Below are 20,264 nucleotides of genomic sequence, written 5' to 3'. Positions count from 1 at the left end.
GAAAACTTAAACTCATTACACCCTGTTCAAATAATGATTTGTGTCTTATTTGCTCATATTAATATCCTAGCTGACATATTTTGTACTTTCACTCCCATATGGACCCTGTTGAAAACAAGATGGCCTATCTCAAGGGGCTGTCCTTAATGAAGTAGAAATCACAACGTTACAAGTCCAGTGTGGTCTTAACGAGGGTAACACAACGTACTTGGTGGTTGCAGCTTTTCTAGCGGCCTCTTCATGGTTCCCATTCGCCTGTGGGATCCCCAAGTACTTGTAACTGTCCTCTATGTCTGCAATGTTGCCTTCTGGTAGTTCAATCCCCTCAGTTCTGACTACCTTCTCTCTCTTTGTTACCATCCGACTACACTTCTCCAGTCCGAACGACATTCCAATGTCATTGCTGTATAGCCTGGTAGTGTGGATCAGTGAATCGATGTCTCGTTCACTCTTGGCATACAGCTTGATGTCATCCATGTACAGGAGGTGGCTGACAACTGCTCCGTTCCGTAGTCGGTATCCGTAGCCAGTCTTGTTAATGATCTCACTGAGGGGGTTCAGGCCTATGCAGAACAGCGGTGGGGACAGAGCATCTCCTTGGTAGATCCCGCACTTGATGGTGACTTGTGCTATGGGCTTGGAGTTGGCCTCTAGTGTTGTACGCCACATCCCCATTGAGTTCCTGATGAAGGCTCTTAGGGTCCCATTGATCTTGTACAATTCTAGGCATTCCAGTATCCAGCTGTGGGGCATTGAGTCATAGGCCTTCTTGTAATCAATCCAGGCAGTGCACAGGTTGGTCAGTCTGGTCTTGCAGTCTCGGCTGATTGTTCTGTCTACCAGTAGCTGGTGTTTTGCGCCTCTGGTATTCTTGCCAATTCCTTTCTGTGTCCCGCTCATGTATTGACCCATGTGCCTGTTCATCTTAGCCGATATGATGCCTGACAGGAGCTTCCATGTAGTACTGAGGCAGGTTATTGGTCGGTAGTTGGAGGGGACCGGTCCCTTCTTGGGGTCCTTGGGGATCAGGACCGTCCGGCCTTCAGTTAGCCATTCCGGGTGTCTCTCGTTAACTAGCAGCTGGTTCATTTGTGCTGCCAGACGCTCGTGGAGTGCAGTCAGCTTCTTCAGCCAGTAGGCGTGAACCATGTCGGGCCCTGGTTGCTGTCCAACTCTTCATACTGGAGACTCTTTCTTGGATATCTGCCACTGTGATGGTTATGGGTTGCATCCTTCTCCCATATGCTCTTCCAGTATTGCTCCGTCTCCAGCCTTGGTGGTGCTGTTCTCTTATTGTTCCCTTGCCACTGAGAGTACACCTTTGCTGGTTCTGTGGAGAACAGCTGGTTTATTCTCCTGCCTTCTATCTCTCTGGTGTACCTCCTCAAGCGGCTGGCCAAGGCTGTGAGTCTTTGCTTGGCAGTTTCCAAGGCCTCAGGTATGGACAGCTTGCTGTATTTCTTAGGCACCTTATTTGTCGCACCTTTCTGCAACTCCGTTAGTTGGCTAACCTCCCTCCGTGCTACTTTGATCTTGCCCTCTAGCCTCCTTCTCCATGGAGGGTACTGCCCCTTGTCGCTGTTCAACTTGTAGCCAAGCATCTCACTGATCACTGTTGCCGTATTGTAGATCAGCTTGTTAGTGTCGGTAATCGTGGTTGTAGGTATTGCCCGTAGTGCTGCATTAACATCATCTAGCAGACCTTCTGAGGGTACTTCACGTAATCTTGGTAACCGGCTACGGGGGATCCAGGTTTCAAGCTTGGTCATGATCCTATTTTTCAGGTCAGTTCCTCTGGCACTCAACGATCCTTCTCCTATCGCACTTGGGGCTATGTACCCAATCTCGGGTGGGGGTGATGATATCTCCCCCCTGACCTGGCGTCCTGACTCCTCCTTGCCGTAGCATTTGTGTTGTACCTCGTCAATCTCTAGCTGTGAGAGCAGTCCCTTCTTTCGAATGTTGGAACACTGAGCTACTAGTTGTTTCGCCGTCATTGTGGATGTTGGGTATCGAAGAATCCATAGGTCCCTCATCCTATTCATGTAGCCCCTTCCGCCGGGGTTACTTGCGTAGTAGCATTCCAACAACGCCCTGTTTTCGTCTCTTGCCCACCGATGCCTTCTTGTTCTAGTAGCCCACTTTTCGTCAGGGTGCCCTGGTTCCTCAACACCTGACGCGGACCTTGTTGATCCGGGCGACGTCCGAGCCGGCATGCCTTCATATTTATCTGTCTCGCTCATGTCTGCGGTAGGCTTGCTTAGCATAGGGGGTCTAGCCTTAGGACCCTTACTGGATACAGACGCCCCAGGCAGGAATCGAACTTGCGATCCTCTGTTCCAAAGGCGTGTAGTCTAAGCCACTACGCTCTATATATATATATATATATATATACACACACATTAGGGGTGCAACGATACACAAAATTCTCGGTTCGGTTCGATACTTTCGTGTCACGGTTCGATATTTTTTCGATACAAAAAAAATGTTCATTATAAATATATATTTTAACTCAAAAGTACAGTTTTTAAATTTAACCCTAACCCTTGTGCGTGTTTTTGATTTTGACAGCGAATGCGCACCTGTGGACCACTTATGTGCAGCCCTGGTTATTTAGCTCGTCATATTGCAGCCACAGAAATTGTTTTGTCCATGAAACCATAAAGCTGCACTTTCTTTTTGCCTTATAGTCTCATTTGTCATAACTTCTCCGTTTTGTGGTAAGCTTTTCTTTGGCTGTCACTTCTTCACCCTGACCTGTCTTATTTGGCTCAGCAGAACTAAAATATATATCTGTCTGTGAAGGTTCTCAATCATCCAGGTCATCGTAGTCAAATATATATCCTGCTGCTTTTACACACACTCACATAAGCTCAGCGATTCTCTGCGCGATCCACCTCTCACATGTTTAAGCTTGCTGCGGGAGATTTCACTTGTCATGTTTGCATAGTAAGCTAACAATTAATAAGACGATGTCAGAGGAATTGGTGCACAAATTATCATCACTCACAGATCAGTGCTGTCGCTCTCTATACACAGTTCGCGCAATTGCAAAGTGAAAGCAAAAAACAAGCGCAAATTCAAACGCGATTTCAATATGTCACATATTGACAGTGGCTCACCGATGCCAATGACATAATTACCCAGCTACATTTCTGAAAGAATGCAAAAGCATTGACATATATTTTTCCTTCCTACAATAGCCCGACGGGCAGGGCAGAGATAGATTTTGGTAGCCCGACTGAAAAAATCGCTAGTCCCCGGACGTCGGGCTAGCGATATTGCGAGCCCTGTATCTGATTGAGGAATCACTCATCTTTGGAAAAGAGAGTTTATTACAGAGAAATGTCTCTTTCCAAAATAAAAGCTATACTATCCGCTTCTTCTGGGCTATATTCTCAGCAGCATATTAAACATATAAGGAGAATCATGTGCTAACAGCTGTCTAAATGACTCGGCTAAAGTTAGTAGCATGCTTGCTTGTTTTTTTTCTGCTTCCACTTGTCTTTGCACTAGGATGATGTCGGCGTAAATGTGCAGTCATATTCGTTGTGTTCCCACTAGTGCTTTCAGGTTAATCTCGTTTAAATGACCTTAAAGCCACAAGACGGCAAATCTCCGTTAACGAGCTACCGCCGATCGCCCTGTGCATGGGGCTAGACGGCCAACACGTTAACGAGCTAACTGCGCTAACACACTAGTTCCCACCCATGTAATTGAGCATTGCATGGCACATCCAACATACTGTTTTACTTTAGTCCATGACTCGCTTACCTTCAGGGTCATACGTCACATGAAAACCAAAATAATTCCAAACGCCAGATCTGAATGAGGGTGGGGGAGGTTCATGTTGCAAGGAGAGCTTAACTTCTGTCTCGCTAGCTTGCCCTGCTCCTTCTGAAGATGCTGTCTGTGTTGAGCGCTCAGTGAATCTGCATTCGACTACTCCGCCTAGGCTGCACTGTCGAGCCTAGGCGGAGTAGTCGAACGCAGATTCACAGAGCGCTCAACACAGACAGCATCGTCAGAAGGAAAGTTGATAAAATAAATTACAAATTTTGTATTGTTCGATACATATGCGTACCGAACCGAAAGCACTGTATCGAACGGTTCAATATCGATACGAATATCGTTGCACCCCTAATATGTATATATATATATATATATATATATATATATATATATATATATATATATATATATATATATATATATATATATATATATATATATTGTTTTTCTAATTGGTTCTTAATTATTGCTCACCCCCCCTTTCCTGGCCCTTGACGGGGATAGACCAGAAGCCATTTTGGTTTCTTCTGGTTTGACTCACATTCTGAGAAAAGGGGCAATGATCAGTGAGAAGCTGTAAAGCATCATGCCAAGAAAGACCACTGCAAATTTAATTTTTGTTTTGAAAGTGTTAAAGAAGGCACATACAGAAGGTTCAATGTATTTTTTGTGGATCTAACGGTAAATGGATTGTCTCTCATACAGTCCTTTTCTGCTCCAGTGATGCACTCAAAGTGCTGTATAGAACATGCTTCATTCACCCATTCATACAAGTGCTTTTTTTCTATGCCCAAGTGCTTCCTAACATTTGTACACAATCAAACACTACTGAATCAAAGCATTGCAGAGCAAATTGGGGTTCAGTATCTTTCCCAAGGATACTTTGGCATGCAGGCTGGAGCAGCTGGGAACCACCAAATAGTGGATGGCCACCCTGTGTTCTTTAGAACACAAATGATAGGGTGCCAAAAGAGGAGTTGTGGTACTACATAAGGAAGTCAAGAGTGACAGAGAAGTATGTGAGGCTGGTGCAGGACATGTTTGTGGACAGAGAGACACTGGAGGGGTGTGTGGTAGGGGTGACAGATGGGGTCATTTCTGAGCCCCTTCTTGTTTGCAATTGTCATATACAGGTTGACAGATAAGGTCAAACAATGATGGCTTCAGCATATTGGACAGAGGAGGCATGAGTCTTAGTGGACTATGTTTCTAGACAACATTGTAATCTTAAGGGAGCAAGTGGAAGAGAGCCTGGAAAGAAGTGGAATGAAAAACAATTACATTTGCACAAATAAAAGGGGGATCTAAAGGTGTATGAGTTCAAATACCTTGGGTCAACCATCCAAAGCAATGGACAATGGGCAAGAGAGGTGAAGAAGAGAGTACAGCCAGGGTGACGTGGATGGGCACAAGTGTCAGGGGAGCAGTAGTGAAAGAGAAAGTCTAAATAGTAGTCAGACCTGCTTTGATGTACTGTTTGGTGAAGGTGGCATTAGCAAAAAGACAGGGGTGGAGCCTGTAGAATTCCAGTGGCTAAGATTTTCATCACGAGTGACTAGGATGGACAAGATTTACAAAGAGTACATCAAAAGGGCAGCTCAGGTTGAGGAGTTGGAAGACGAGGCTGAGTCTGGGTTGGACGTACGGAGGGATAGTGGATACGCTGAGCAAAAGATGTTAAATATAGAGCTGCCAGTCATGAGAAAAAAGGAAGACCTCAGAGGAGGTGCATGGATGTAGTGAACAAAGACATGCAAGGGGTTGGTGTGACAGAAGAAGATGAAAGAGATGAGCTGCTGTGGCAACCCCTAAATGGAGAAGCTAGATGATCTGCTGCACTACAGGTCATGTGGTTCACGACTCTGTTGCCTTCTTTCTGGAACCAAGCAGCACGGTTTCTCCCACTAAACACAAACTGGATTCGATTGCCTTGTAGTAAATAAATTGCCCATTGTTTTACTATTCAATTCCATCATCGCATTCATGCTTTGTAGTTGTAGCAGTTAATTTTTGTGAATGTGCTTGAAGAGGCTTCCTGTCTAAAATAATGATGGACTTTTTAAAAAAATCTTTACTTAGTTTAGCAAATACTTACATAATGTAGATTGCAACAGTAGTTAAATAGGGGTGTTTGGGGCATACCAGCTTGTAGTCACAAACATAACTGACTGTCTTAAATGTATTGTTTAAGAGATTGCGACTATTGTGCAAAGCTATCACCTGTGAAACTGTGAATACTGTGAGTTTAGCTCAGGGGTAGGCAACTCCAGGCCTCGAGTGCCGGTGTCCTGCAGGTTTTAGATCGCACCCTGGGTTAACACACCTGAATCAAATGATTAGTTCATTTTCAGGCCTCTGGAGAACTTAAAGAAATGCTGAGGAGTCATTTAGCCCTTTAAATCAGCTGTGATGGATCATGGACACATCTAAAACCTCCAGGACACCGGCACTCGAGGCCTGGAGTTGCCTAGCTGATACAGTAAATTGCAGCATAATATTAATTTAGGTAAAAGCATTGTAAAGGGCGATTTTTCATGGAGAAGTCATGGCGATGATAATATAGTCTTTTGTCAGTAAAGTAATTCATATTTCAGTAGTGTACAGTTCACTCAGCATATGTATTAGTAATTCAAATCAGTTGTGGTGGAGTTTTTGAACTTCTTTGAATGTTATCTTTCAATTACTATAAAAATAAACAAACTAATAGTTTAAGTCTTCCCTTAGTAACTCCGATAGTATTCCTGTTTTAAAAGAGCAGTTGCACCCAGCTATATAACCTGAGTCAGGTGAACGCTTGCCACCTGAGCCCTTTGATACTGTCAGAACTGTAAATAATTAACCAGCGCGGAATTATACTGGGGCGGGACACAACTGCTGCCAGGGTTATGAAGAGGAAGCTGGAAAACTTTTTGACAGAAGACGACAGAAGTCTTAGTCCTAAGACTAAAATAACTGGAATAACGGTCTGTGATCGAATAAGACAGTTCAAGACAATTTTCCAATATAAGGGTTAAGCAATATCAGGGAGTTAAATCAATGACAGGCCTTGTAAAGTTAGAGGGTAAACGAAAAACCTGAGGAAATAAAACAGAAAAAAATGCTGAAATTTTAATTTTATTTTTCTTATCTGACGAATTCCCAATCATAGCTATGCAAACAGTTGTGTGTTAAACGTGCAGCAGATTAAAAAAAAAATACTGCAGATTTTTCTCTATTTCTGACAACAGCACCCAGCAGGTCATGGGATCCGCATGAAACGCTTTCAAATATTTGATTGGTCCCGTTATGAGAAAGTTGTTACATGATTGGCCATGACTACTGCCAGTAATCCATTCTTGCTTGTGATTGGTTACTCTGATGTTTCCGCTACGCCAGCTTTTACCGTTTTCCCCTTTCGTCCTTCTTCCTGCTGGTCTAATCGGTTTCAGTGGTGCTACACCTGCTCGTTGTTTCACAGTTTTATCCCTCTATCACTACAGACAACATGGACGATTTTGACATGCTGAACGCGCCCAGTGCTGGAAACGGTGTCGGCTCGGAGGAGGACCCCGCTGCCGCTTTCCTGGCCCAGCAGGAAAGCGAAATTGCGGGCATTGAAAACGACGAAGGCTTCAGCATCTTGGACAGTGGAGATGTCCCCTCTTCGCTAGGAGACACTAACGGTGCGTGGCTGTTATCCTCAAGCGAAGAAAATGTCGCTGTATGTTGTCTGTTTGGCGTCATTAGTGATAGAGGATTTTGTGTACGTGTAACTAAACGTTCAACATGCGGTTAATCTAGACGCTATTTTGGCCCTGAACGGACACTAAAGCTAAGGCTAACTGAGCTAGCAGATTAGCCAAGTGGACATGGTTAGCGTTGATATTAACCTGTGTAAGATTACTTTGAACTCACAAGGAACACGTACAGGTGAAACTTGAAGTCCTTTATTAATACATGCTATTTTATGCTGAAATAAGCTACTGCTGCTGGCACTGCCACTCATTGCTTTCCAATTAACTTGATTGCTTGCGGCTACATTTACAGCAGTTTGTGTCAGCCACTTAGGAAATGGGCACAGCTTAACAACCTTTGTTCATGACTTACTCATTTCCTCCAATCTAGCCTCAGTTGTAGGAATTGTTGGTCAGAAATGCTGACATCCATTATTACGAAACAGGAGTGCATTTAGCAACAGTAATTGGTGCTCCATTAGACAAGTTCAAGGCATGGTAAAAATCTCTTTTAGGACATTTAATATTTCAAGATGTTTTGTCATGTTTATGCCTTAATTTGTCTGCTTGATTTCTAACTGCAGTCTCACCTCTACCTGTTTTAGATGGTGCCATCAATGGAGAGCTTCATGGGGTAATGTCATCTGCTCTTTAGTTATCATGTTGGAAATCACCTTGTGTTTGTTCCTGTGTTTTGTGTGTATAAGTGCACAAAGGATTAAAATCTTTTAATACAGAAATTATTGTTTGTGTATGCACTAACGTATAGTGTTAAAGGAAGAATAAATAGAGGGATGAAAAGGATGGTCTGTACTAAATGCCTGCACCATAAAGAAGGATTTGAATCTACAAAACAAAAAGATAATCTCAGTGTGTTGAAGTTGCTTCATAGTACAGGGCCCACAGATGCATTGATATACAACAATGAGTGGGGCCTTTTCTGGTACAGACCTATTTGAAATTGGTAAGACTGCAGACTTTCAGCACCATGGCTGCTCATGGATGACCTGCAACCAGTTCAGTGACTCAAAGTAGTGCCTGATGGCAGGCAATTGGCCTTCAGTAAAGATCAAAGGGGGTGATTTATTAAAAAAAAAACAAAAACATTTCACTCTGTACAGCTTACTAGCATCAGTTTAAAAACATGACATTGAAGATTCTCATGTTTGGATTTAAACTTCTTTGCTTCTTGACACATTTCATTTTAGTTATGTTCCTTGATTTCCTGGATAATTGCTGTTTGTTATATAAATATAACAAACAGCAATTATCCTTGAAATTCATTTACTTGAATACTAAGATTTGCTCAAGAGATGTTTATATATCAATTCTGCTGAATTTTCACTGTGTGCGTCATTGGAAAATACTAATTTCCTTTTAACACCGTAACAGTGATTTTTAGTAGCCGAGCTTTTGAATATTTGTCTGTTAGTCACTTCAGCTTCCTTTTCCTGTGCTGTCATTGCAACATTTCTTCCTTTCCTGTCAGTGAGAGAATCTTCTAAGAGTACATGTACGCTATGCGTATTGGGGTGTGGGGGTGCGGAAGCCAATTCCACTTTTTAATGACAACTTTCACATACGGGTTAGAAAAATGAAACACTGAACATGAATGGATAAATAGCCAAATCATTGGAAATATTGATAAAACTGTGCTTACCATTTTGCTCCTTTCTCAGGAAAGCAATGGTCCATCAGATGCCTATGCAGCAATTTCTAATGCAGACCGACTGCAGGCTGAACCAGAAAGTCTACGTAAGTGGAGGGAGGAGCAAAGAGAGAGGCTGGAGGAGCTAGGTAAGCACCCAGAAGAACGCTTTATTATAGGGTAGGACAGAACACTGATATGTGAGATGTGATAAGTAAAGGTGGAGATTTGGGCTGTGCTATATCACATTGTCAACGATAATATTGGTAACAATTTTTACATGATATAAATTATCATGTTGCAATACCATTGCTATAGCAATGCAAGGGGTTTACTTTGTGAGTGACAGTGTGTGAACCCCAGGCATCTCTGATCGCTAAGCATTAGATCCTTATGACATTTAGTACCTTTTTAATAGTTTTTGATCTAGCCACTTTTGTAACATCAACTTGTCTTGTTGTGTCACTGTATGCAAGTATCATCAGAAATATTATCGCAGATTTTTTTATTGAAATATTGTTGTGTAAATGACCTTCCTTTACTGGATATTCCACATACAGTGTTAACCAATTATTTCTGTCCCTGTTTCCTTTCACATCATTATGTTCATCATCTTTTTGGGGATGTTTATTCTTTTATCAGTCTCTGCTCTTGAGCGTGATTTCTGTATTTTTGCGTTTACTTCTGCAGATGCTAACTCTCGCCAGCAGGAGACGGAATGGAAGGAGAAGGCCAAGGTGGAGCTGGAGGAATGGCATGCCAGGCAGAATGAGCAGCTGGAGAAAACCAAAACCAATAACAGGTACTGTAGTCAATGATAGTCAACGCATAGAAACAGGATGGAAGATCAATAAAAATGAAAGAAGACTGTGGGGATATGTGAGTTATCCCAGCTTAAAAAGAATGTAGATCTGTCGGTTGTGGCAGGGGAAGAAATGATGGCCATCCGGTCACTCAACTTCTGTATCCTTGAGTAAGTTTACAACTAATTACTGAAATTTGTATCCATATGTTTTTTTTTTCAGGAAGAATCGGAATAACCTATCCTTGAATTTCAAGAAACACAGTATGCTGGTCTCCCCATTTGTGTGTGGCATCAGTTTTTGTTTCAGTTGTCTACAGGTTCATATTTTAAAGAAAATCCATTCTCTCTAAGGGGAAATCTCATGTGGCTTTTCACCACCTTTTTAGTTAAAATGCTATTTGACCTCCACTTATTCTTCACACTAAAAGGCGCACTTAAAATCCTTTAATTTTCTCAAAAATTGACAGTGCACCTTATAATCTGGGGCGATTTATGTATGAAAATGGACCCATTCATCGACAGTGCACCTTATGGAACAAAAAATACGGTGGAACCCCGGCTTACAAAGACCCCATTTAACGAAAAATTCAAGTTACGAAGGCACTTAACTGCAATATTTCTGCCCGTGGTACAGCAAAATGCCCGCGTAACGAAATCTGCTGGCTGAGCCCAGAATGCTCACAATGCCTTCCAAATCATGTGAAACTCCTTGGCTTTCGTACTTGCGTTTCGCTGTTCACGTGAAAGACGTATTGTTGTTGCAGTGCGCTATTTCGTGTGCTTTTCGTTTGCAATTAGCCTATCGTTCATTCATAATGTGGCCGAAAAAACTTTCTGCAAGTGAAAAGAAGAAGCGTAAAGTGCTCTCGATGGAAACAAAGAAATTATTGATAAATACAGTGGGGCAAAAAAGTATTTAGTCAGCCACCGATTGTGCAAGTTCCCCCACTTAAAATGATGACAGAGGTCAGTAATTTGCACCAGAGGTACACTTCAACTGTGAGAGACAGAATGTGAAAAAAAAATCCATGAATTCACATGGTAGGATTTGTAAAGAATTTATTCGTAAATTAGGGTGGAAAATAAGTATTTGGTCACCTCAAACAAGGAAAATCTCTGGCTCTCACAGACCTGTAACGTCTTCTGTAAGAAGCTTTTCTGTCCCCCACTCGTTACCTGTATGAATGGCACCTGTTTGAACTCATCATCTGTATAAAAGACACCTGTCCACAGCCTCAAACAGTCAGACTCCAAACTCCGCCATGGCCAAGACCAAAGAGCTTTCGAAGGACACCAGGAAAAGTATTGTAGACCTGCACCAGACTGGGAAGAGTGAATCTACAATAGGCAAGCAGCTTGGTGTGAAAAAATCAACTGTGGGAGCAATCATCAGAAAATGGAAGACGTACAAGACCACTGATAATCTCCCTCGATCTGGGGCTCCACGCAAGATCTCATCCCGTGGGGTCAAAATGATCATGAGAACGGTGAGCAAAGATCCCAGAACCACACGGGGGGACCTGGTGAATGACCTGCAGAGAGCTGGGACCAAAGTAACAAAGGTCACCATCAGTAACACACTACAACGGCAGGGAATCAAATCCCGCAGTGCCAGACGTGTTCCGCTGCTGAAGCCAGTGCATGTCCAGGCCCGTCTGAAGTTTGCCAGAGAGCACATGGATGATACAGCAGAGGATTGGGAGAATGTCATGTGGTCAGATGAAACCAAAGTAGAACTTTTTGGTATAAACTCAACTCGTCGTGTTTGGAGGAAGAAGAATACTGAGTTGCATCCCAAGAACACCATACCTACTGTGAAGCATGGGGGTGGAAACATCATGCTATGGGGCTGTTTTTCTGCCAAGGGGACAGGACGACTGATCCGTGTTAAGGACAGAATGAATGGGGCCATGTATCGTGAGATTTTGAGCCAAAACCTCCTTCCATCAGTGAGAACTTTGAAGATGAAACGAGGCTGGGTCTTCCAACATGACAATGATCCAAAACACACCGCCCGGGCAACAAAGGAGTGGCTCCGTAAGAAGCATTTGAAGGTCCTGGAGTGGCCTAGCCAGTCTCCAGACCTCAACCCCATAGAAAATCTGTGGCGGGAGTTGAAAGTTCGTGTTGCTCGGCGACAGCCCCAAAACATCACTGCTCTCGAGAAGATCTGCATGGAGGAATGGGCCAAAATACCAGCTACTGTGTGTGCAAACCTGGTAAAGACCTATAGTAAATGTTTGACCTCTGTTATTGCCAACAAAGGTTATGTTACAAAGTATTGAGTTGTATTTTTGTTATTGACCAAATACTTATTTTCCACCCTGATTTACGAATAAATTCTTTACAAATCCTACCATGTGGATTCATGGATTTTTTTTTCACATTCTGTCTCTCACAGTTGAAGTGTACCTCTGGTGCAAATTACTGACCTCTGTCATCATTTTAAGTGGGGGAACTTGCACAATCGGTGGCTGACTAAATACTTTTTTGCCCCACTGTATGAGCGAGGTCCTCCTCCACCAAGAACTTCGTCTTCAGCCAGCATCGTCTCACTCAAAAGGCGATGGAAAATTTTGACTTACGAAAATTTTGACTTACGAAAGACCCTCTGGAATGAATTTATTTCGTAAGTCGGGGTTCCACTTTATTAAGTTTCCCAGACACTGGAGTTATTGTTCACTGCATGTCTTCAGTCATTAAAATTACCTATACCTAAGAAAAGTCTATGCAATTTGCTGTTATTTCAGGAAATTTAATAACTAATGTGTGATATTTTAAGGAAAACAAATGGAGTCAAATATTTCCTGTGAGGTAAAAACACTTTTTACTGTGTCTTTTATTATCACAGGAGGGTTCTGTATAGAGATGCACCGATTGCAATTTTCTTGGTCAGTTTAGATATTTTTCTGATCTGCCGTTACTGATTTTTGCAGGCTTTTAACTGACAACAGTTACAAACAAAACTCCACCTTTCTTCCGTGTAAAATAAACTGTAATTGTCAATAAACTTGACAATTACAGGATCTTTTTTTTAAATTTAAACTACTTCAGTGCAGTATAAATAATTATCTGAAAATAAGCTGTTGTACACCCACATTTACCTGAAATGACTTCACCAGATAACAAGACATTGTCTTCTTTTTCTCTGTAATTTTCCTCATAACCGCTTTGATCCTTTGCTCATCCTCAGGCTGCCTCTGAGCTCTGGATAGCTTTAGCTACTTTTCCTCTGTTAGTTTCTTTAAAATGTCCATGTTTAAATATCTCTTTAGATTTGTTGTTCTGAACGTTTTTGTTTTCTGTTTGTTTGATTAAGCCACCCTTGTTTCTTATCTCACTTCCGTGCTAACAGTGTAGCATGTGGGTAGGTGTGCAACTAATAGCCTGTGCTGCTGTATGTGAGTCATACGTACATTAAAAGGACTGGCTTATAATCGGTCATATGGGAGTCTGACTGATCACCAGACAAGGTGTAAAACACTGAAAATAAGCTGATTCCAATTTATGAACGGTCAATCGGTGCATCTCTACTTTTGCATTCATGACTTGATGCAGGTAATTTACTAAAGGTCATGACATCTCACGACACATCCTGTGGGTGACTAACAGTTTTCGAGGTAATCTGCAGAGCTCCTTTTACCGTATTCTGGCTTCAGAAACGTATAAGGTGTAGAACAGGGTAATGGGTTTTAAAAATAGTGGCATTGTAAAGCGCTTTGGGTGCCTTGAAAAGCACTATATAAATCCAATCTATTATTATTATTATTATTATTATTATTATTATTATTAGTAGTAGTATGTCAAATGCAGAATGCACAAATGTTTTTTCTTTTTTTTTTTTTTTTTTCTTGTGTATGTGGGCGGGAGTTAAACGATCCCAGATTGGAAAAATGTTCTTTTTCCTCCATGGTCCCTTTGTGTAGTGGGTGATGACAAGCCAAAAATTTAAAAGCACAAATGGCACTTAAAGTGGTCTCGTCTACTCCTCAGCACAAATGCGAATGATTCAAAAGTTGCGCTTACGTGTCAGACACTGCACTGCTGTTCAGCACAGCAGCTGTTTCACCTGTCACATGATTTTTCTTACAGCGTTGCATGCACTGATGTGGGGTTACGCTTATTGTTATAGCTATAACATACTGGGTTAAGAGATTCCACTGTTAGGCTAATTAGTTAAAAATGTGTCAAGTATTCAAAATGTGAGAGGTATGAAGAACTAAAAGTGTGTTGTGCATGACTGGTGCAATGGCATTAAAGATGTAAAACTTTCTTTAAACAGTCTTTAAATCCCTCTGACACTGATCAAACACCTGATTGGTTATATTCCTAAGCATATTATTGTACGGTAACTTGCAGTGCTTGTGTTTCCATTCCTCTTCTCCCTTTTACCACTTTCTCTCTTTTCTCCTGCCTTCTTGCTGCTCTGTCGTTTGGGCGGATATTTGTCCAGGGTGTTGGATGAAGACTTCTACAAGCAACCCTTCTCTGAGCTCATTGGTTATGTGTATGTTGCTCCAACTAACATCCTCCTCTTATTGTTTATTTGTTTTGTTTTTTTCCCCCATTGTCAACAGCCATTGACATCACATATCTCTTAGAGCATCAGTTTACCTTCTTTCTGCTGCCATGTGTTACTTTCTCCTTCAGTCATACATTTGAAGTGCTTGGATTCATAATCGTTACTTTACCTATCCAGCTTGAACTTTTTCCAAATATAAACTGCATTTATAATTTGAACTCCATATCCATATCATCTGCATGACATTTGTGAGTTTGATGCCTGTCGGTATATTTCAGTAACGCATGCCATCACATCCATGGAAATCAAATGAATACTTTCACAACTGTGCCCATGTTAATTTCTCATTCATTTCTCTTTGATTCTCTTCAGCAACTCATTATCCAAATGCATTTCATAAATTTCTAACAATTAACACCTGCTTAAACCAACTGCGTAAAAAATTAATGAAAATGTTTTGGGTTTTTTTCCACTTAACAACTTTATTAATGTTGGTTTTCTTGTTTTACTTACAAGTAAGATATGTAGAGATGGGTTGAAGCAATTGTGTGTGGTTTTTCTTTTCCTTAATCTCATATATTATAATCATGGCCAAAAGTTTTGAGAATGACACACTTACTGGTTTTCAAAGTTTGCTGCTTCATTGTTTTTAGAATTTAAAAAAAAAAAAAAAAAAAATTTTTCTCAGTTGTTTCTGTGATGTAAACCAGTATAATTACAAGCACTTCATAAGTTTCACAGGCTTTTATTGGTAATTACATCAACGTTATGCAAAGAGTCAATATTTGCTGGCTCTTCTTTTTCAAGGCCTCTGCAGTCGCCCGGGCATGCTGTCAGTCGACTTCTGGGCCAAATCCTGAGTGATGGCAACACATTCATTCATAATCACTGCTTGGAGTTTGTCACAGTTACAGGTTTTTGCTTTTTCACCCACATCTTGAGGATTGACCACATGTTCTCAATTGGATTAAGGATAGTTTCCTGGTCATGGACCTTAAATTTCAATGTTTTGTTCCCTGAGCCACTTAGTTATCACTTTGGCCTCATGGTATGGTATTCCATCATTCTGGCAAAGGCATTGTTATTCACCAAACTGTTCTTGGGTGGTTGGAAGAAGTTGCTGTTGCAGGATGTTTTGGTAGCATTCTTTATTGGGTGAATGCCATAGGCCAGGAGTGTTGAACTCCAGGCCTCGAGGGCCGGATATATCTTCACACTCCTGACACTCACGGTTAACGAATTCTTTTGATACAGTTTCCCCATGAATTACGTTTGTTTCAGGATAGGAAATCTGTCCTTCTCTCAGATTTGAAACTTTCAAACGCTTTTTTTCCTCTCGTATTCATTTGTTTTCACGGCAAAGAAGGAAATTGCTAAACTGAAGCAGCAAACTTTGTGTAGACGGTAAATCATTTCACTTCACAATGGTACTTTTGAGGTTTCTTAGTATTATATAAACATCAGCCTATAAATGATTAAGAAAACCGTAATTATTTAGAAACACATGCCAGGTTTTTTCTTAAATGCTGAATGAGCCTGGAGTTCGTTTCCAGGCAGTAGTAATTATTGCATTTATTTATTTTTTATATATAAGAAATGTGAAGATATCAAATCGTGGATACACAACTGCTTCAAACTGAGCTGTGTTCATGCTTTATTAGAATGTTAAGATGACCTGCTGATACGCCCAGCTAGCTATCGAATAGCTTGAGCTGTGCAGCCTTTGGTTCTGCTATCAAATTACTTGGGTATATCCATTAGCCTTCATTGTGGTGTGCACGTTTTGTTGCTGTCAGCTTAGTTGCCAAATGTAAGAATTTAGATTGGTGCAAAACCTGGTTTCATGTAAAGAAATTCCAGGCCTCTTGTTATTCCTACATTGCCTCCAGCATTTTAAAGTGTTTAGTTTCTTTCTTGTTGAGCTGCTCATCTGAAAATTAGCATCATGTTACCGCTGTCTTTGTGTTATTTGAATAGTCCTTTTCTCAAAATGTGCACACCCGTGGAGCTTTCCAACTTATTGTTGTACTCACCTAAACACAGAATGAAATTTTAGTCTTAGTAATGCAGAATGACACTGAATCTTAATCGCTCCACTTCCGTCTTCCTCCATCTGATTGGTGTCACTCTATACCTACTATTTGGAGGAAGTGAGAATTGGAGTGTTATTTGCAAATGTAGGAACATTGTGTGTTTATAATTCATGAAAAATAAGTGAGCTGTTGGACTCTGTAGATCAGATTACTGAGATGATGCAGATGGTTAAATTTATTAACTTTATTACAGATTGAGAAGCTGATATTTTATTTATAGAAAACATAGAAGATCAGTTCAGTTTAGCAAACCAAAGGCTGCACACTAATCATTTTCATTTTTAGGAAAATAAAGCCAAAAGAAAAATGTTGCTTTTGCATGCTGACTTTAAACATCTGCATTTGAGCTCATTTTTGTTGTCTTTTATTTCACCCCCCCCTCTCTTTCTTTCTCTCTCTCCTAAATTCTGACTTGTGAAACTGTTTCTCCCTGTTTTCTTTTCCTATGCACCTTAAAGCACACATATTAACCATCCTTGCTACCGCCTAGACCAGTTAAGTAAAAATATAAAACCCCAGAATTTCAAAATACTTTATCATTTTCACAGGGGTTAGATGCAGTTCTGTCTGTGTATGTGTTTATAGTGCATTGCAGAGGTACCCAGTTGAATAGCACAAGAGTTAGATCCAGAGCCTAGAGTTTGGTATAATGTTCCTCCTGTGATGTTGTGGTCCTTCTAGTCCCTTGTGTATTGTAGATGGTTGTGAAAGTGAATGCTCATTAGCTTCTCACCTGCCCTATTTTTCTTTGTGTACTGTGTTTAAGTTATTAGCTCAGGTGGGGTGGAGACTACAAAAGATCCTTTTAAGTAGAACCAAAGAATAGCATTGAGTTTCATGTTTGTGGATGGGGTGTCACAAGAGTTTAGCCATATCTGTGGCTTGAATCTCAAATTGCCTTGTAATAGTGGAACTGATCAATTTAATTTATTTTAATTTGTTTTTGTTCTTGTTTGCATTTGTTTAACTACATAAGTAATCTTTGTAAAGGCCTTTTTTTGGTCTTTGATGGATTTAATGAACCCACACCCGTGCCTAAATATTTTAAAGTTAATTATCTGTTTGGCATTTGAGACACATAATTTCAACGTCAGCGCATTCCTTGCCACAGCTGAAACACCCCGCTTTTCTGCTTGCCAATGCATGCTTAATGCATTTTTTTTTTCGTTTTGTTGTTTTTCTGCTAGGCTTGATTAAAAATCTGAACATGTATTACTGTTCCTATTAATCAAGGACAAGTATACAGATAACTACATATCACTATACTTGGTTCTTGTTGAGTTCCTTAATGAACAGCAATTTTATCCAGCCAGAAACACATTTTTCTTAATTTATTGTTGTTGTTGTTGTTATTATTATTATTATTATTATTATTATTATTATTATTATTATTATTATTATTATTATTATTATTATTATTTGGGGGGTGGGTTGGTTGTTTTTGGCTTGAGCTTGATATCTCATTGTTGTGTATATATCTCCCCCTGATGTTGAGAGTAGAATATACAGGTGACTTGCTGTATTCTGTAAAGTGGGGGGCATGCCACAGGTAATGTAGCCGGGAAAGCTTGTTCCTTGTTGATTACTCAGTTTTGGGAGTAAAGATAGATGGATGTTTGTGTGTAGTGATTGGACTGTCCAGCCCTGAGGTAGACGCTGCTGAACTAAAAAAGTCCAACCCAGACAAAATCAGATGGAAAAACTGAGTTTTTAATGCCAGGCTTAAAGTTCAATTTCAGTGTAACCAAAACTGAGAACTTGAGTCAAAATTTCACTGTTGGCGCCTCTGACTTTGTCTAAAGAACTTGTATGTGATGTTAGTCAGCAGAGATCTTCTTCAGGGCTGCACAGCTGTGTATCTTACGACTTCACACACTGATGGGCTCGCTCTTCTGTCTTTTCCTCCTTTAATGCTTACAGGGCGGCTGAGGAAGCCATGATTTCAGATCTGGATGAGAACAACCCAGGCACAGAGTGGGAGCGGGTGGCACGGCTCTGTGACTTTAATCCCAAGTCCAGCAAGCAGGCTAAGGATGTGTCCCGCATGCGTTCGGTCCTCATCTCCCTGAAGCAGTCCCCACTAGTCCGCTAGACACCCAAGGCTGCTCGGGAAATCATTCCATATCATCTTTTTCCATGACACGTCAACGAAACCAACTTCTCATGCCCCTCCATTTGTATTCTGATATCAAGGGGCACTTACACCCCTGTGTCTATATCTGTCAGTCATGCACAGCCTTGTTTCCCCCACCTCACAGGGTATAGTCACTTGCCTTACCCTGATGTATTTCCTCCTGGCAGGGCTGTAAAGATTAGCCTTGATGTACCTGCTCACTATTTTCTGCCCCTTAAAGATTTTACCTATACACCTCTTTAATAAATCAGTCAAGACTTTGTTTCCCTTGTTTAGTAAAAATGAAATCAAGGACAGATCTACACAAGGTCTCAAGGTGTGTGTGACAGTTGTGCAAGGGTGGTGAGTTGGGACACGAAAAGGGAAGGGCTGACATTTGTTTGGGCCAACAGCTACACTACAGTGCTTTACAATGCCCCCCCCCCCCCCCCCCCCCCCCCCCGATATCATTCCTATAATGCTGTGTTGTCACTGTTAATCTGTCAGCCTCATTAATATTTTTACTTTTGAGAGTTGATATTACATGGTTTCATTCACATTTCTTTCCGCAGCATGTCCAGTACAAAGCATTTCTGATTTTGATTTGAAGGACCAAACTCTTCAGACAGAACTCCAAATTCAGTGTGTGTACTTTAAACTGTGTGTAGAGCCTGCTTGTGGCATATTGTGTTAAACTATGCATTTCTTTTGAAAGCCTCTCCCCCTCCTAGTCAGGAACTGAACTGAAGTCCAGTCATTACAATAAATGTGACCTATTTGTATGTGTGTTTAAACCTCAGCAGTGTATGTACTTGATGCGTGTACCTATGTACATAAACAGAAGGCAATATATATACATTATATAAAACATTTATGTCACTAAAATTAGACATTTGTGGGTTTAAAGAGAACTAGATCCTAGCCAGATGTTGGTTGACCATGTTTGTTTGATGTCCATTTGATTTCAATATCAATAAAAAGTAAATTAAAGATGTTGTTCTGCTGTCCTTCAACTTCATATTGAATATCTAGTCTTTGTTTAGCTTTTTTATTTTTTATCTTGAGGTCAGAGTATAACTCGATATTGCTTCAAACTAAGGGGAAAACAATCTCAGATTTGCATTAAATGTTTTTATATGAACTTTACCACATTGAAGACTCCTTTTTACTGTCATCTAATGTAAATGTATTGATCAACATTTTTATTTATTTTTTGCAACAATGGTGACATTGCAACATCACGCCGATGTCATATAAAACCTTAAGGTCACACCACGGTCTACCTGCTATTAAATGATATGAACACCTATGTACTATTACACTATCAAAAGTACACAACCCCCCATTATTGGGAGACCGTTAACAGAACGCAATGATGTAAAAGTCTCAAACTCATATTCTCATACTCACAAGATGAATAAGTTTCAACAGACAGATTTTACTATTTTACTTAGAACTCTGTTCAAAATGGTTTGGGTGTTCATATGTGGAAGTTGCAGATTGTAATTGCTCCTCAGTCAGATGTAAGACTCAAAAACCAGTCTTATTTGTAATCATCTATTGTCCACCTGAGCCTTA

The 20,264-nt window shown here is 40.7% G+C and overlaps 1 protein-coding gene across 3 annotated transcripts; it reads left to right on the top strand.

Annotated features, from left to right (window-relative positions):
* The first annotated feature begins 7,179 nt into the window (after nucleotides 1–7,179).
* clta (clathrin, light chain A) lies at nucleotides 7,180–19,138 on the top strand. Of its 3 annotated transcripts, XM_080880074.1 has the most exons (7): nucleotides 7,180–7,454; nucleotides 8,111–8,139; nucleotides 9,185–9,302; nucleotides 9,844–9,955; nucleotides 14,412–14,465; nucleotides 17,032–17,067; nucleotides 18,494–19,138. In XM_080880074.1, the coding sequence occupies exons 1-7, from the start codon at nucleotides 7,277–7,279 to the stop codon at nucleotides 18,663–18,665; spliced, it is 699 nt and encodes a 232-aa protein (XP_080736200.1). In that variant the 5' UTR covers nucleotides 7,180–7,276; the 3' UTR covers nucleotides 18,666–19,138. The 3 variants fall into 3 exon arrangements, with proteins under 3 accessions (XP_080736200.1, XP_080736201.1, XP_080736202.1); XM_080880075.1 differs by lacking the exon at nucleotides 14,412–14,465 and having other exon boundaries at nucleotides 7,181–7,454; XM_080880076.1 differs by lacking the exons at nucleotides 14,412–14,465; nucleotides 17,032–17,067 and having other exon boundaries at nucleotides 7,183–7,454.
* The last annotated feature ends 1,126 nt before the right edge of the window (nucleotides 19,139–20,264 follow it).

The sequence above is a fragment of the Rhamphochromis sp. 'chilingali' genome (genome assembly GCF_963969265.1).
Source record: "Rhamphochromis sp. 'chilingali' genome assembly, chromosome: 4".
NCBI classification, from domain to species: domain Eukaryota; kingdom Metazoa; phylum Chordata; class Actinopteri; order Cichliformes; family Cichlidae; genus Rhamphochromis; species Rhamphochromis sp. 'chilingali'.
Note: the sequence above shows the minus strand (reverse complement) of the source record. Positions and strands in the feature narration are given on the sequence as shown.

Coding starts and splice junctions, on each gene's coding strand:
- clta (XM_080880074.1), top strand. CDS start 7,277: ATGGACGATTTTGACATGCTGAACGCGCCCAGTGCTGGAAACGGTGTC. Junction 9,303..9,843: donor AGAGAGGCTGGAGGAGCTAG/GTAAGCACCCAG, acceptor TTACTTCTGCAG/ATGCTAACTCTCGCCAGCAG. Junction 9,956..14,411: donor AAAACCAAAACCAATAACAG/GTACTGTAGTCA, acceptor ATATTTGTCCAG/GGTGTTGGATGAAGACTTCT.